At 37.1% G+C, this 18,351-nt stretch overlaps 1 protein-coding gene across 1 annotated transcript in view; it reads left to right on the top strand.

Annotated features, from left to right (window-relative positions):
• Positions 1–15,390, top strand: part of rin3 (Ras and Rab interactor 3) — a 19,852-nt gene extending 4,462 nt beyond the window's left edge. Inside the window, exons 2-14 of the mRNA XM_037695471.1 lie at positions 5,647–6,064; positions 6,171–6,282; positions 6,369–6,441; positions 6,857–6,948; positions 8,567–9,515; positions 11,883–12,060; positions 12,140–12,311; positions 13,161–13,282; positions 13,375–13,561; positions 13,677–13,808; positions 13,889–14,055; positions 14,545–14,659; positions 14,827–15,390. Of these exons, the coding sequence (XP_037551399.1) occupies positions 5,647–6,064; positions 6,171–6,282; positions 6,369–6,441; positions 6,857–6,948; positions 8,567–9,515; positions 11,883–12,060; positions 12,140–12,311; positions 13,161–13,282; positions 13,375–13,561; positions 13,677–13,808; positions 13,889–14,055; positions 14,545–14,659; positions 14,827–15,110 (3,001 nt within the window). The 3' untranslated portion in view covers positions 15,111–15,390. The remainder of the gene's footprint in view (positions 1–5,646; positions 6,065–6,170; positions 6,283–6,368; positions 6,442–6,856; positions 6,949–8,566; positions 9,516–11,882; positions 12,061–12,139; positions 12,312–13,160; positions 13,283–13,374; positions 13,562–13,676; positions 13,809–13,888; positions 14,056–14,544; positions 14,660–14,826) is intronic.
• Positions 15,391–18,351: the final 2,961 nt, after the last annotated feature.

Below are 18,351 nucleotides of genomic sequence, written 5' to 3' on the forward strand. Positions count from 1 at the left end.
TAGATAGATAGATAGATAGATAGATAGATAGATAGATAGATAGATAGCATCTTTATTATTTAAATTCTTAAAAAAGAAATAAAAAGACCAAAAAAGTCAGGAAGGCTGTACTCAAGTTTTGTTTTGTTTTTGCTTTTTCAGTTTGAACATTTAGCTGACCTAAAGGTCATTTTAGTCCTTTTTCTGAGAGGCAGTTTGGCATTTAAAAAAAACAAAAAAACTCTGTAGTTGTGTGATTCTGAAGGACTTTGGAGTGTCTTTGTAAAATCATCTCAAGTTTGGAACTAATTGTTAACTAAGCTTCATTATACTTCCTGGTTACAGACAGAAGGAAAGAATAAACAGGAAACAAGAAAGAATGAATTAAATAAAGAAAAAAGCATCTGGAGAGTTTTTCTTCCTGCCTTTGTGTCCCAGTATTTTTGTTTTGTTTTGCTTTGTCTGTTGCTTGTGTTTTATTGTCTGGTGTATAAATTGGATTTATTTGCCTCAGCTGTCTTTGCAAAAACATTTTTCCAGTCATTCTTTTAGTATTTTCTTCTACTGTGTCAACTCTCAGCAACAAGGCTAATTTTTTTAGTTTTTCTTCTTCTTTTTCTTTTGCAAATTGTTCAACATTAAACTAAAACCATGTTGGGAAACGGTTTCAGAGTAAACTAATTTTCAACGCTTTGTTTAATTGGAATAAAATCTAAACTAAAACTGACTCTGGATTATTAGAAATGTCATATTTCAAACACAGAGAAACAGGATCTGTTTGCAAAGTAACCATATTTGTCAGGAGACATGTCTTTATTTTTTGCTTCACTTGAATAAACCCTGATAAAGTGGCTCACTGAACAGTTATTAAAATCATCAGCTGCTGATTTGGGCTTAAATAGGTGATAGAATTACGTACTGTGGTTTTCTGCCAAAAAAAAGTATTTTTCTTCCTTAAACAAAAAGCTCAGTGAAGCAGCAAAAAGCAGAAGCTTGAAGAGCCAAAACACAATAGTTTTGTAACTGCCAACTTTGTGGAAATAACTGTTTGTAATTTACTTCAGCTGCTCAAATTTGGATCCAAAATCCGACGTAATATGAAAGTAAAGATCATTAATCTACATTGTGTTTTGCAGCAAAAATCATAAAGCATGCTGTCACATCTCTTTTCATTCAACATTTATTTATACTTACTGGTATGCATCTAAAGATAAATTGTTTATAGATGAGAGAATTTACATTTTCTGAGAAAATTTGAGACTTGAAGGACTTGACTCAAATTTGCTGAAAAACCTGAAACTGGGTCTTTAAAGCTAAAAGAAGCAGAAGACTGGCTAAAAGGCTCAAACGAGCAAAGCACTAAGTAAAAACTTGGCGCAAAACACTAAAGCCGTCATAAAGCTAAAAGCATCAACAGGTTAAAAGCAGGTTAAAGTTAGGAAAAAAGTATCAAACTGCTAGCTAAATTTTAAAAGAAGCAAAACACTAAAATAAATAACTTGATAAAGGCCAAACAAAGCAAAACTGGTATCTAAAAGTGCCAAAACTCAGGCTAAACGGCTAAATAGAGGGAAAATGTTAAAAGCAGCAAAAGGTTGTCTAAAAGCTAAAAGTAGCAAAAAGCTTGCTAAAGACTAAAGGAAACAAAATATGGGCTAAAAGCTAAACAGAGAAAAATGATAGCCAGAAGCTAAAAGTGGCAAAGCACTAGCTAAAAGTAGCAAAAGGCCAAAAGCTCGCAAAGGGTTAAAAGCTAAGTAGAAACAAGCTGTAAAAAGTTACAAGTATCAAATATTTTATATGAGACAAAATAAAACACTTGAGTATTTTGTCTTATCTCAGAAAAGTGCATTCACATTTCTCATCATAAGATGATTTCAGTTGTTAACTCTGGTTTGAAAGGCGGCGGGTGATATGCATTCCATCAAGGACTGGCAGGTTTTATTGTTGTTGTTTTTTATTTCACGATCAAATGTAGTTCTTCTCGTTTAATGTCGCACTTATCTCATTTAAGTGTTACAACTTTCTCCAAGTTTGTTTGTCTGAAGATATTAAAGATTTGTTATTAAACTTTAAGTTGTTTTTGAATAGAGTCTTGATAACTGTAAAAAAAAAAAGAGTCTATCACAGCTTCATAATTAGCGTAAGCACAGAGAGCAGAGAGCTTTGCAGGGCATGACTCTCAGAAATTGTGTTTTCTTTGCATACTTTTGAATTTTTTATGTTTACATGCATCAGCTACATTAAAAGGAGACAAAACCAGAATGCAAACCAACAGCTGGAGCAGAGGAATGCCCCACTTTATGTTTTTCCAATGTTATTTTATTGTTTACACCCACATAAACATATTGGATCATGTGCAGCAGCGCTTTCCAAATGGAGGAGGACTCATGTAAAAAACAAATCATATTCACTGATGCTTTAGAGGCTACATGATAGCAAACAAAGCATCAGCCAATAATCAGTGTTATGGTTATTTTATTTTAGCACAACGTTTCAGTGTCGATTCAGTTGTTGGAGTCAGAATGTCTGCCATGTTCAGTATATTTATCTGCAAGGACTTTAGACGTCAGGAGGAGATCCAGATTATCAGACTGTAACTGTAATCAGTTTCTTGATTGTCTGATGTTCAATTAATAAATGAATCTTCCACAGCTGTCAGACTCTGAGTCCTTTGAAGTGAAAATCTCTTTTCTCAACCGTCTTCTGAGTTTTCCGTGTTGTAGAGTCGTTATTAGAGAAATTGTGGTTAATCAGTGAGGGTAATAAAACCTCTTTGTGTCACTTCAGTTAACCAACAGAATCAAAACAAACCAATGGCAATCAGAATCATGAAGGATGTCGTCTTTGGCCTTGTGATTGTCTCTGAAGGTTCCCTAAACAGCGCTCCTGTCATCTGAGAATCAGCCTTGAACCAAAATCTGGTTTGATTAGTTTGGGGAAACGTAGCTCATTATTATATATTGAAAATATCAGCTTAAAAAAAGCTAAATGGAAGACAAGCTGACTAAAAAGTGGAGAACTACTTGAGATTTCAACTTTTGGCTCTTATATTGTGTGGAAATCAGACTTTAAAAAGTGATCACTGCATTAAAATCTGGAGAAAAACAAGAGTTTGTTGATTTAAGGTTTAACTTCAGAATCATAAAGATTTAACAGTTTCAGAGCAACATTTGGAAACATGCAGCTGCTTTGAAAAAACTGTTTTCTTGCCTTCTTTATCGGGTTGTTTTGTTTGTTTTATGCCGTTTTAAATCTACTAAACAACTAAAAACACAAAGATGGACTGTAGCAGTTATGCCCCAACGCTACTGATGAAACTTTCAGAAAGTAAATGCATGTCCTTCTACAAAGGATGAACTTTTGGAGTCAGTTTAATTCAAAATGGCCACCAAAGCTAGCAAACACTGGATTCAGTTTTACAGCAATTGAGCTTTGATCTTGTAGTCACTGCGTTCACAAAACACATTGTGTGTGACATTTAAAACATTGCATGAAACGTGCATGCTTCTGTTATTCAAAATTTGACCAAAACATCTATAAATCCATGATATGATGATCTCAATCCAAAACTTTAGCGTGAAAGGCGGCGGGAGATATGCAATCCCTTAAAGAATACTAGGTCTTTAGCACCGTGGCTCAGTTGGTAGAGCTAATGCCTCTCAGTGAGATGGTCGCTGGATCAAATCCCGGCCTTTCTGGGTGGAGTTTGTATGTTCTCTCCGTGCATGCGTGGGTTTTCTACTCCGGTTTCATCTCACAGACCAAAAAGATAATGAAAAGAAGAATGGATGGATGGCTGGATGGAGGTCTTTAGCATGAATTTGAGACTGTAATGAAGATTTTAAAAAGAAGAGAAAGCAGCTTCACACGATAAACTAACGAAAACCAATTGCACAAGAATAATTTGGCTTAACACTTCTAACTTAAATTTAGCTTAAATTTTGCTGGTTCCTGAGGTTTCCTCTGCGTTCGTTTATGCAGGTGGTCAGTGACGTTGACATGAACTTTACTCGTTTCTAGTCTTCCTCTCACATGTTTAGCGTGTACACAGCACGGGAACAGGTGAGCTTTAACAACGTGAGCCTCAGCGTTATGACACGTTGTATTCTGCTCCTAAAATAATCACCATCTGCAGGATTTTAAGCTAAACCTGGACAAATGTGAGTTGACTATAAAAGCACGTTCATATCTAAATACTGTAAGTTATCTTAACCTCTGCTCTAGTTTTACATCTTTTCTTAAGTAATGTCTGTTTTAGGAACTGGATGTGTAGATGCAACAAACGTTTAACGTTCAAATTTAATTTTCGACCCGTTTTATTTTTAGTTGGGGTTTTTTTTAGGTTAGGGAACTTTTCATTCTGAGTTTTTATTTTTATTTTCGTAGCTGGAGGACAGTGTGTCATGGTTGAGCTCATTGTCTTGATGTTACCTTCCACCTACACACAGTAACTTTTGTTTCCTGCTGCAGAGACCTCTTGTTTAACCCACTATGTCTAAACGGTGTGGAACTAAAGTAATTTGGCTCACAGCTAAAGCACAAAAAGATGTTGGATACTAAAATGGAGCTGAATGGAAGCTGAAGCTTCAGTGGAAAAACATGAAATAGAGACAAAAATAAATTAGGCTTTTGAGCTTTGCAGGTTTAAATAGAAGATGAGGCACTATGTGAACAAACAACATATTACCTGTTGCAGATAGTTTTTTTTTTATTTAGTAACCTCAGTTTAATAAACAAAGTTTAGTTAAATGATTTGATGAGCTAACAGCTAGTTCAAATAAGGATAAAAAAAAAAAACGGATCATTGCTCTCTTGAAATTACTCCAGTCTTACAAGTTTCACATGAGTGCTAATTCAGAAACCACATTTTGCATTATAGTTATTTGCATACATTTCTGTGGTTATCTGTCAGCAAATAGAGAGCCATCAGCAGCAAGCTATGAAATATTTTTAAATGGAAGATATTTTAAAAACATTTTAGAACTTTTTGAAACAGCTGATCTGAGCTGAGCTCAAGATTAAAGCAGATTTTTTGCCGTCTCAACACAACTCTAGTCTTGGATATTTTATAACTGTTGACAAAAACACTTTTAAAAACCCCTTTACAGCACCATCAGTTTCTCGTTACATGGGACTTTTTGTCAGAAAATGTATGAAATTCTTACAGGTGTTTAAAAAGTGCTACAATTAGCTGCTGCTGCTATTTGCACAAACAAATGATACAAAAAAAACAAACTACATGTACATGTAGATAGCCATGTAAAGAGCAATTTATGACATGCTAAAATTTTATAAAATAGTTTTTGCATTAACTTCTTTGAAATTTCAGAGATTGGAAATGTTTTATAACAGCAGCCGTCCACTTTGATCTCAGCTGTGTTCAGATAAGTTGGTCAGAATTAGACATTGTTTCCATGAGCTATCTACAACAGGTAAGATATTAATTACAGTACATGTAACCACTGAAATCTAACGTAAAGTGTATATCTACAGCCGATCAACTTTTGGACAGTTTGATTCAAGATGGCTGCCACAACCATCTGACCTTAAAAACACTAAATTGTCTAATTTATCTCCTTAACCTTGTAATGTTTTTAAGGAGATTAAATTTCTAGAGATTAAGGAGATTATCGCACGTCTGAAAACTCCTCTTTTTCTTCACAGTCACTCCTCACCAGTCTCCTCTTCTCTTCCTTCACCATCGCTGCCCTCCCACCCTCCAGCCAGGCCATGTCGACCCAGACCCCCACCTCCCGGGAAAAAGTCCTCCTCTCGACCTCCCCTGCCTCCAACTGCCCCCACGTCTCTACCTCCTGCTCCCCCATGTCTTCCTCCTCCTCTTTCTCCTATCATCCTCTCTCTTCCTCATCCTGAATCTTCTGTCCCCTTTGATCCTACTACTCCTCCCACATCCCCACTTTCCTCCTCACCTTCTCTCCAGTCTCACCCTGTCATGCCTCCATCCTCAACACCTCCAATGCTGACCTCTGTAGATAAACTGGCTGGGAGCGTTTCTGTGTGGCGACCTAAAGGACTCAGCCGAGACAAGAGTGTCTGCATTCTGCAGAAGGAGGCAGCAGGAGTAAGTCTTTCACCGTTTTCACCTAAAATAAAAATAAAAAAATGACTCCAATCAGCTGTTTTTACCTGATTTACTGTGACTCATCAATAACTGCTGATATGTCCAGGCGTTCCTGGTTCAAAACACAGAAGATAACGTCGTGATGATTTCAGTCCGACTGCCCGATGAACAGGGAGCGCCACGTGTCGACAATCTGACCATCAAACAACACAAAACATGTACGTGTTCACAACAAACATCTTCATACGGATATTTATCACAAAAATCTATTAGTGCTTCACTTTGAAACTGTTTTTGTTCTCAGTTGTTCACTTGGAGGGATCTTCTCTGGTTTTTGATGACATTTTTAAATTGATCTCCTTCTACTGTGTCAGCAGGTACAGCACACACACAACTCTGTGCAAACATGTCGCTCAGTGACATTACATTTGAAACTATTACTATCAGACAGATTTTGTTCCATTCTTAATTTTAATTGCGACCAAGAGTACAAAAAAGAAGTGTCAGGCCTTAAAAGTTACCTCTCCAGATGATTAACAGAATCTGAACGTTTATAAGAAACAGGGGGAAAAAAGTCCTAAAGACAAGACCTGAGGAATGCATCATCCTTTAACTAATCATCTGCTGTATGTCCCATTTTCTGCTATTTGTTGGTGTAAAAATGCAAATTAATGTTTAACTGTGCCGTCAAAAAACCCAAAAAAAACTCAACTACATCATTTAATAAAATCCAATTCTGTTAAATTTCAATAATTATCTGATTTTTTTAAAATAAATAAATCTCCCAAACAGAGACATCCTCGCCATCTCTTTGAGGTTACCCCAGGCCATCACCACGGCAACGAAGATGGAGGAGCTGGAGGCCATCTCTGCTTTGGGTGCAGGTAAATAAACCCGCATCTTCCGCAACGCCATCAGCAATTAGTATATTAGTAATTAATTAATCCTGAGACAATATTGTTGTGATTTGGCGCTATATAAATAAACTGAACTGAATTAATTAGACAACACAACTATGACCAGCTGCAAATGGAGCATTAGATGGAAACTTTCTGATCTGGATGAACACTTTGTTAGGAAAGTTACGTTGTGTGCATGACTAATTCATGGCACAGAACCAAGATCTGTTGATGTTCCGAATTAAGCATCACATTAGCATTAAATAATCAGACGCAAAGCAAGGACTCAAGCTGTTCTCAGGAAATACCCAAATAAAATAAAATCACACCGGGCTTTAACCCCATTCAAGTAATTTTGTTGACAGTTTATGCAGCCTGCGCTGTATGAAAACATGAATTCAATCACATACAAAGGTTATTAAACTCTAAGATTTTACTGCTTAGATATACAAAAAGTATTGGTTCTTCACGTCTTAAATGCAACATTAAATTAGCAACAATACTTTTAATAAATAAATATAAACTTTATTGTCATTCACACAGTGCATCAAACTGAACACATTTTTGTTTAATTTCTCCACAGCTGTATAGGAGTACATAATTTACATGACTTTTATAGACGTCGGTGTTTAGAAATGTCTGTGGCTGTGTGTGTTTTTGCTGTTTTGATGACTTCATTAGTGGCCTGAGTTCAGCAATCTCACTGCGTTCACGTGCTGTGCTTGGTTTTCTCTACACATGCTGCTATGCATTATGGGCAAACATAATTTTGGTCTCATCTTGTTCAGATGAAGCTTTGTTTCTGCCATGTTGTTTTTAGTGAGGAGGCTTTTTTCACATTTAGTCTTATTATTATTATCCTGTCATGACCTTTGACCCTGCTATATAAAACCTGATATGGAGCTCTTTTTATGTCATTTATTTGACCTTTGGATAAATTTGTGTGAATTTCTCAGAAACTGCTTTTGCATTTTTGTTAAGGTTTGGATAAGTAATCGTGTTGTCTAATGTTCTAATGACAAGATAAGAACTACTTTGTAGACAATGCTTCTTTGCAAACAATAAATAAAAATAAAAAACTAACAATATTCAAACGTAATCATGGCAGCATCATGAAGACAGGTCAAAAAGTATTTTATAGTGTAAAAAACTGAATCCAAACAATTTGTTTTCTCATATAATATAAACAGTTGATGTGGCCCTAATTAAAAAAAAACTGTAAAATGTAAAAAATAAAACAAATCAGTTGTGTTTATTTACCTTTAGACGTAGTCAGAATTAATGAAAATAGGTCAACAATGGTGACATCCATTTGGAAACAAGAAATTTTACAATTTTCTTGTATTGAATCAGATACTTTGTTTATATTGAGTGTGGACCCGCATTTTAAAATTGCACATCTGGAAAACTACTAGAGTAAACTCTTAATCTGTAACATGTGATAAAGTTCAAGATAAACTTATTTTATTTCATAATTTGGGATTTGTCTCTTTAACGTAAAAAAAAAAAACTTTCAGTTTTCATATTTTTGTAAACTGACACGGGAAGAAGTAAAATGTACGTCCGAATTGTTTTGTCTTTTTAAACTATGTTTGTGCTGCAGATTTCTGGATGTCTGATCTGAGCCAGAAGAACCAGGACCTCCTGGTTCCACCCAGCACATACGTTTACGTAAACCCCGTCACTGTGGAGGAGCAGCCCAACAAAGAGCCGAACCCTTCCTCCTCCAGCTGTGACCCCGGCCACAGCGAAAGCATCACCTTCACCCTGCAGAATGGAGAAACCTCAAAAAAACCAAACCCGCAGGTCAAAGGCCCAACTCCAACCAGCCAGGACATTTCATACAAGCGCCCCCCTCCACCTAGACCCCCCAGCCTGGGTTCAGGTACCGGCATGGGCCTCCTCTTCTCCTCTCCTCAAGCCCCAACACCTCCTGAATCTGAGCACAAAGAGGAGGGAAGTGAAAAAGAAGACAGGAAGGCAACATCACCTCCTCCATCGAGGCCTCCTGTCCCTCTCCTGACCCGAGCTGCTCCACCTCTGCCTCCTGCTCCTGTACACCGCACCACCTCCTCGTCCAGGATAAGCTCAGTCAAAGAGAGGACAGGGGGAGACAGTGGAGAGAATCTTGCAAAGGGGAAGGAAAAGGAGGAAGAGAAAGATACAGAGAAACCAGGAGCAGGTCTGCAGGATGAGGAGGTTGAGCAGGAGGCCAGCAGGAGAGACGAGGAGGGCCTGAAGACGGTGAAGGAAGACAAAATAAAGTCCCAGTGCCCACCACCGACAAAGAAACCATCTCGTCCTGTTCCTCCCCCCAGAACTAAACCACCCTTCACAAATCCACCTGTGTGCTCCAGCCAGGTAGGAGGAGGATCAGCCAATCAGAGCGCAGGGATGAAACCTCCTCCTCCTCCATCCCCAGCACCACGCCCTGATGTGTCGCTGTACTCACCGCAGGGGGGAGCCGCTCTGGGGGCTGACCTGGACTCCTGCTCCACCAGCAGCACCGAGGAGGAGGGAGAGACCAATCAGGAGCAAGATACAAACCACAGGTAGGTGTGGGCTCAGGTGAAGTTATTATATAAGCAAAGAAATAAAAATAATGCCGCCAAATATATATTTAGGTTAATAGTTTTTCCAAAATGACCAGCATCAGGTATAAAACTCCCTGGTTGTGACAAAAAAAACAAAGTCTTGAACTGATTTTATTTTTTATAACTTTCATTTAACAATTTTTCAGTAGAGTAACATTCATTTGGTGTGACATCATCAACTTCCTAAACATAAAAAGCACAAATCTAAAGTTTTATCTTTATGAAATTACTGTAAATTTATGTAAATTACTGTAGTTTGATTAGCTCATCAAGTCAGAAGCTGTAGCTGTTTGTTTCGCTCAAATTATGTTTTGTGAATCACTCTCAGCTACTACCACACCGAATCTTAGCTCAATATTTGTACAACTCATGGAGTTATGGCCTTTTTTTTTTTTTTTTGGTGTTTATTAATGTTGATTAGCTAAGGCAGCCATCTTAAATTGGACTGACCTCAAAAGTTAATTATAAATTATCCATAATGTTTAATCACAAGGGTTTATCACTCTTCCTTATTTAATGGCCTGAAACTACTTTGAGAGATTAAAAAATAAATAAATCCTAAATTATTGATCAGATTTGTTCACTTTAATGCTCGAGGTTTGTTCAGATGCGGTAAGTTTAAAAAATATATAAAATACTGATTTTCATACTTTCCCTGAAACTACAGCAAACTCACTGAACTGATTATGAAACTAAAGATTTGCATGTTTCAGACATGAACTCACCTTTTTCTGACTTTATATTTTTCACATCTATATAATCTTTAGATGTTTTATTAGACTTCAGCAGCCTCAAGAAAACTTCCACATTTGAGCTCAAGCTTCCTGCACGTAGAAAAACAAGTTCCTCTTCATAAGATGCAATGTTTAGAGTCGCGTTAACCGTCATATTTCCTGTGACATCATCACTAAACTATTTAAACTGTCAGCTTGTTGTATGCTGTTCCATACCTGGAAACTCCCAAATCATGCTGTAGTTTTAATTTGATTCTACCCCTGGTAAAATATAAATGCATATTTCTGTTGGAAGATCATGAATAAAATTTAGTGTTGAAGTTGTTGATGAACCAAACGAGCATTTTAACTACGCACACAATGGAGAGTTTATTTTTTATTTTTTAAATAAAGCTGAAATCTTTATTTTATTTTATATTTTGTAAATAACGCTATGGTAGCCTGATGCATGCTCAATGACAATTTTCTTGGATTGACTCAGATACTTTGTTTATATTGAGTGTGGACCCGCATTTTAAAATTGCACATCTGGAAAACTACTGGAGTAAACTCTTAATCTGTAACATGTGATAAAGTTCAGGATAAAGTTATTTTATTTCATGTGCTATGGTAGCTTGCAAAGAAAAGTGGTCTATTTCAAAGCAAATTAAAGTGATTATTTCTGAAGACACTATTAGAAAACTTTGATTTAAAGGTAAATTGGAAACAAAACTTGCTAGACGGTGTCTAAAGACTCATTCTAAATTAATTAATCATGGCAAAAGGCCATATTTTTATGTTTTTTGTTGTTGTTTTGCACTCATTCTGACTCATTGTACCAGCATGGGTCACATTTATTAGTTTGATTTTAATGCTTTATATGGATGGACGTCTGAAGCCGGTTCTGTTGATCCAGTGGGATTTGTTTGTTTGAAAGATCTAGGTTTATCCCTGCAGATTAGTGGTTGCCAAAGCCCCTCTGAATGATCCTCACAAAAATGGGCGATTAATTTTTAGTAGTCTGAATTTATAATGAACAAAACACATATTAAGCAACAATTTTTTTTTTCACTACCGATTTGTAAAAGAACCTGGAAATTGAATTTTTGGTCCGATCAAAGCATCAAAATACCAAATATCAGTTGGTTTGATACATCAGATGATGTTCTTCTAACCACAGTAAAGATTGCCGTCAGTGCTGAAAGGCCGCCAATAATAATGCAGTAACTAAGTCTTTCGACTGGTTATTAATAGTTCATTAATAAACATAATAACTCACAAATATTCATTTCTAACCTCTGAATAAGATAGCACATGCTTTTTAACAACATTTGCTTCAAGTTTCAAGGCAACTGAACTGTTGATTCTTTGGTCACATTGTTCTGTGAATGTTGTAAAAAACAGTGTATACCAGCAAACTTTGTTCCAGTTTCCAGTTGTTTTATGAGTTGTGTTAAATTTCAGACAAGTCCACCAACTTGGCACTGGTGGGAACATTTTGACGTTTGTTTCAACTGACAGAATGACTCAAATATAAAAAAATCAATTAAAAGAAGTCAGTTTCTAATATTTTAAAAACCCTAAAATAATTAAAGAGTTGTTTTTCTTCCAGGGGCCCTGCAGAGAGCCACAGCTATAAATCAGTTGTCAGGAGGACCCCCACCGTCATGTTGGACCGAGCCCGGTATCGCCTATCCACCGTTCTGACCGGACTCATCTACCATGATGGACGGCTCACCAAAAGAATTGTAGAGCTGGCTCGGGACCCTATGAGCTACTTTGGTAACCTGGTGAGAACATAAAGACCTTTAAGGTTCCTCTGTGCCGGCTCGTGGCATAAGATGAACAGCTTTTATGCTGCGTGTTCAGGTGAAAGACCACCGAGCGTTCACCTTGGAGACCATGTCGAAACACTCGACCTCCACGGAGCTGCTGCAGGAGATCCGACAGATGATGACTCAGCTGAAGCGGTACCTGCTGCAGAGTACAGAGATGCAAGTCATCCTGGAGCCACAACATCAGTACGCACAGGACAAACTGGGTAACTTTTCTGTTAAATGGAACTAACTTCACAGGAAACATCTCTGTCACTTCCTTTTATGAGTTCATGTCGAAATACATAAAGTTTCCTGAAGCTGAGGAAGAGAAACAGACCTTGATGAGCTCAGTTTAGGTTTACAAATTTCCCAGAAGAATGTAAAGTTCTCAAAGTGTGGCGTTCAGGCAGGTAGTCCAGATTAACTAGTACTAGTGTGTTGCATTGTGGGAAATATATCCAAAATGATCAAGAAATATTTGAGGGAATGCTAATTCAGCACTACTGAGTTCCTGGTTAAAGGCTGCCAAATGTTTTTTTAATCAAATTTCTTTTGCACAATTTGTAAAACAAAATATTTACTGGAAGAAGTGTTTGATGTTTAGTATTTGTAATGTTTGTATTTTTTAAATTGTTTAATTTGATTTGCAAAAGTTTTATTTTCCCAACAGAAGAACACTGAGATCAATTCCATAATGTTTTTTTTATTTTTTTTTACAGAAATCTACTTTAGTTTTATCATCTTATCCTCATTTTAGCTTAGAGCTACTGTCCTAATTTTAGCTTTTAGCTAAGGTTTGACTCATTTTAGCTTTCAGCTACACTTGTATACAAATGAGAACTTTCAGTTACAGTTTTGCTACATTTTACTTTTAGTTAGTTTTACTAATTTAGCTTTGAGCTACAAATGATCTGCTATCATAGTAAATAGAGAACAAGCAGAGAGCTCAGTCACTTTTAAAGATTTTGAGCTTAAACTTGATGCATTGGTAGCTGAGAGTCAACCTCAGCATGAACTTCAGTTGATAACGGATGTGAGCGATTGATAAACGAGTGTTGGGCACATCTTTGCAGAGAGCATTGTTGAAGCAGCTCTGTGTAAAAGTGTGCTGAAGCCTCTGAAGGAGCCGATCTATAAGAGTCTGGAAAAACTGCACGTCAGCGCTGGCAGCATGGAGCAGCTGGCACAAAACCAGGTTAGGGGCTCCTCAACAGTTATGGGACCATATAACCAGAAACGTATAAAGAAAGGCACATGTTAAACTGAAGCCGTGTGTGTGCGTGTCAGTCCATCGTCCTCGGCAGCACCACTACAGCCTTAGGAATAACCACCGCCGTCCCTGAGACCCCCGCCATGGAGAAGATCATCATCAAACTGAACAAACTTCATCAGGAGTACTCCCCACAGAAAAAGATTGAGCATCTGTTGAAGACCTGCAAGATCATCTATGACTCCATGTCCATCAGCAGTCCGGGTCAGAACCTCTGTATTTATCACACAACACACTCATCCTAACATCCCTGCGTGAAAAACAAAGATTTTAAAACCAAAAACAAATGTCATGAACCCTTAAGTGCTTGTGTGTTCAGGGCGGGCCCATGGCGCTGATGACTTCCTTCCTGTAATGATGTACGTCCTGGCTAGATCCAATCTGTCTGCCCTGCATCTGGATGTGGAGTACATGATGGAGCTGATGGACCCATCGTTAACTCTTGGAGAAGGTGTGAACACAAACTGAGCCATGCATTAATATGATATGATCTGAAACGATGATCTGAGCGTGCATCCTGTGTGTGTTCAGGTTCATATTATCTGACCACCACCTACGGGGCGCTGGAGCACATCAAGACGTTCGACCAGCAGAGGTCCGCGACCCGGCAGCTGAGCAGGGAGGTTCAAGACTCCATCCACCGCTGGGAGAGACGACGCACGCTCAACCAGGAGCGCGTGGCCCAGGAATCTGTTCGGGTACACACGAAAAATGAGAAATAAAACAACAAGTGTCCAAAATCCTTTCAAAGATCTTCCTTTACCTGGAGAACAAGAGAGTTTACTTTTTCATTTTTCTGTATTAAAGGTTATATCTGCTGGAATGTATGTTTAGATTTTCTGACTTTTAAAACTGTAATATAACTTCAAATAAAGTCAGAAAAATGTAGTTTACTCTGTTTAGACTTCCAGCCTGAATGTTTTGATTCCATCTAGATGAAACTAAAAGTAAAAACAAGGCAGCAGCGTTGGGTGAGAAGCACCAATCCAAGGCTCGGCTGCAATGCGTGATGGCTGCTGCATTAAATTACATCTAAAACTTTTATATTCTGTTCTGATTTCAGTCAAACCACCACCAAAAGCCATTGTGGAAGCAATCATTGATTTTTAGACTCAGAATCACAGCCAAGATAAACGAGTTAAAACTTTTCCTGATGCACACACATCATTTCTGTTCGTCTTTTGTAGGACTTCCTGACAGTGTTTTGTCCTGAGATCGGTGCCAACCCCAAAACTCTGGACGTGTTTCCCACAATGACCATCCAGCAGCTCTCTGAACAGTGTGCTGCACGATTTGAACAAGGTAAAGTTTGTTTATTGACTTAAAAACTCAAATATTTAAAGCAAAGATAATAAAAAATAAGCACCGAGATGATGCTACTGTACTTGATTAGCAACATTTAGGAGACTAAGCTCAAAACACAACATATAAAGAAATAAAAGGTGTCCTCCGTGTTTTCTCTCCTCCAGACTCCTACACGCTCAGTGTTTACATTGACGACGTTTACCAGCCCGTCACACCCACCGATTTAGCCCTCGGTGTGAAGAACAGCTGCCAACCAGGAGCCTACTGCTTCGTCTTCCATCCAGTCGGCCAAACAAACGTCCTGCCGGTCCGCACCTGCCCCGCTGTCCCACCTCCGGCACCACCTGCGCCTCCACCTCCAGAAACCCTCCTCCCAGCCGACGCCGCTGTGTCTACAGAGCCGAGGGAGCCCGAGGAATCCGAGGAGGAGAGCCTGATCAACCTGTAACAGCAGCATCGCCATGGCAACTGCATCACCGTCACCGTACTGGGAATGTTTTTAAACCTTTCATCACACTTGGAAAAATGCATTCATTTGAAATTTAAAAAACAGTGGAGCTGAATGTTTGACAAAAAGAGAGGGGTCAGGAACCCCAACAATAGTTTCATACAATGTAAAAATACATGTTAACGTGCACATATATGATCATGTTTATACTCTACTTTGATACAATAACTTGTACCGTTTAATTTTGTTTCATAGATAAATTACTGTTTAAATCAGCGGCTGAACGAACCAAAACTTGCTTTTCATGCATTGATCCTTATGTCATGTAAATAAACAACCTTTTACTAACTTGTACATTTTTGTTTGTTTTTGTTGAGGTTTTGGTAATTAATGAGTCTAAAGTACAGTCCAGAAAAATACAACAAATGAGAAATTCTATTCTATTCACACATTTTAGATATAGTTACAAACTGAATCAGTACAGAGATAAAATATTCTACAAAGCAAAGTTAGCAAAATTTAAAATTCTAATCAAGTAAAAGTTGGAAAGTCAACATAAAGGTCCATTTGAGAGTGTGGGTATCTGGTTAAATAAGTAACTGCACCATTAAACAACTAAAGGAAGTAGTGGTTTAATAATTTTATTAAAATTGTATCGTTTACGCCTAAAAACAAAACATTTAGTTTTTAAGAAGTTTAAAGTCAATTGTGCTACCAAAAAAAACAACAAAAAAAAACAATAGTACATGGAATTAAAAATGTTTTTAAATATTAAAACAAGTAAACATTTGAAGGAACAGTGCAACAGTTTAAAAAGGTAAAAGTGAACATTTTTAGAAATCATTTCTCACTTTTATTATGATGGATTTAAAACGCCATTAATTAAAGATGAGAAACAACAATTCCAACATAATGTTAAATATATAATTATTTGAAAACAATCTATAGAAAAATAAACACCTACAAAGGGTGTAGATTTCAAATAGATGTGGTATAAAAATGGATCAGAGTTGCATTTTTGACACAGACTTCAAATAAAGCTTTTAACTGTGAAGCACGGTGATGGAAGTATCATGGTTTGTGGTCTCTTTGTTGCGTAAAGACTATTATTTTGAAACTGCATGATGTTAAAAAGGCTTTGATGAAACTAAACTTGTTTGGATCAGAAATAGACCATTTGGCTTGTGTTTAGAAGAGGACCAAGGAAAAAGGACAATTAATTTATCTCATTTTTGATTAATAAATATTAATACAAATATTTATTGAGTTTATCTTTAAGCGAATTATAATAATCTAAATATGACAGATAGCAGCTATGATGTAAAAACTGTAGGAATGAAATTAGATGTGTAAAAAGCAATTAAGATTAATTTTACATATTACAACAAGAGAATGTCTAACTTTTGTGCACCAGCAAAACAATTTAAAAACATGGAAGCAGTGCTCTTTAAAGTTTCCATTTTACTTAGATTTTGTTGAACATTTCATCTTGATTAGTGCTTTTATACCAATCTGTTTGTACATTATGCTTTTAAATAGTCTACCTCAAACAGAATTGACTTTAGTCTATTTTACTGTAGATGTAAATAAATCACACATTTGAACCCTCATAAAAACTTTTGTTTTAAAGAGCATATGCAATTTGGACATTTAGAAAACATTCAAGCAAAAAAATAAAATGTGAAATGTGGGGATAGAGATTTTATATTATGGTTTGGAGTTGCTTTGCTGCACAATTTTGGTCAACTCAGTATCGTAAAATCTACAATAAACACAATAAATAATGTAAGGTGCAGCAGAAGTGGACCACAAAACCTATAACTGACCCAAAACTTTCTGATTTATTTATCAGGGATGGGTTGAAAACAGAGTTCTGGTCCAGTGGAAGCTCCTTTTGAAATGATGTGAAAACTCACTCTAGACAAAGAACCATTTTTCATTCAAATCAAAGTGACCCTTTCCTGTTTTTGCTTGGCTAGGATTCCCCAAATTATATCCATTTGTTGAATGGTGAAAAAAAATTAAGACAATTTTAGTTACTTCCTTTAGTCATAAGTTTACATACATACTTTGTATTTGGCGTCCTTGTCTTTAAATCGTAAGACTCGAGTCAAACAGGCCTGTCGCAATAAACAATAAATCAATTAATCGCATGATAAATTAAAATATCGACCTTATTTTCATTTATCGGCTTTATCGTTTCTTCGTGTCTCTCTCTTTCTACTGAAGACACTGGATGACAAAAGGCTCAACTCCGGTGCTCTTCACTGACCATTCCCTTTCTTTTTTCTCTTTTCTTTAAAATCCGTTTTAATGATCCAAAATCTCATTTTTGGATCATTAAAACTGGGCAGCTAAGCTGAAAAGCTAAGCTACGAGCTAAGCTAACAGGCTGACCTCAGGGGGACTCCATCTTGTCACAGGTTGAACAACTGGGAGATAAAGTTAGAGAGGCCAGACTGAGATGGATGAACAGCTGAAAGAAAAAGTTGTCAACTAACTGATGACATCCTCATCTGGGTTTACAGCATACAACTTTTTTAAATGCGTAGTATTGTACTGGTATATAAACTTCTGACTTTGAGGAGCGTAATTAAAAATATATCTCGTTATCTGGGCATTAAAATGGAATGGTAAATGTTAAAGTGGACTATACTTATATAGCACCTTTCTATCTAATCAAGACACTCAAAGTGCTTTACAACACAATCTGTGCCCTCATTTACCTCCACATACACAGTCATACAGTACTCTACTACATCTCCGCAAAGATCATCTGAACAAATCATTAAAGAGGCTTATCCTCAGCTTTAAATCACATTCATTCACCGATGGGACACACATCAGAGGCAACGAGAGGTTTAGTTTCTCGCCCAGAGACCCTTAAACATGCGACTCTGGTGGAATCGAACCCCCAACTCTCCAATTAGAGGATGACTGCTCTAAGCTGCCCAAATTATTTAAACAATTCAGTAACAATTAAAAAAAAAAAAAGAAATAACTGAGAATCCTGACCTAAAACAGGAGCCTAATTTTGTTGGATGGTGATAAAAAAAAGGCATTTTGAAAATATATGTAAACATCTGGTTTCAACTGTATAATCTGAGCTCAGATTTTTTTTCTTCAGAGCCAAAGTAGAGGGTCTGTTTAATCTCTCGTGTTAGTTTTAGCCACTTAAGTTTTAAAAATGCTTTGATACAACTTGTAGTCTTCATACAGCAACAGTTTGTCAGAGGCTCCC

Source organism: Nematolebias whitei, chromosome 21 (assembly GCF_014905685.2).
Source record: "Nematolebias whitei isolate Nwh7 chromosome 21, NemWhi1, whole genome shotgun sequence".
NCBI classification, from domain to species: Eukaryota; Metazoa; Chordata; class Actinopteri; order Cyprinodontiformes; family Rivulidae; genus Nematolebias; species Nematolebias whitei.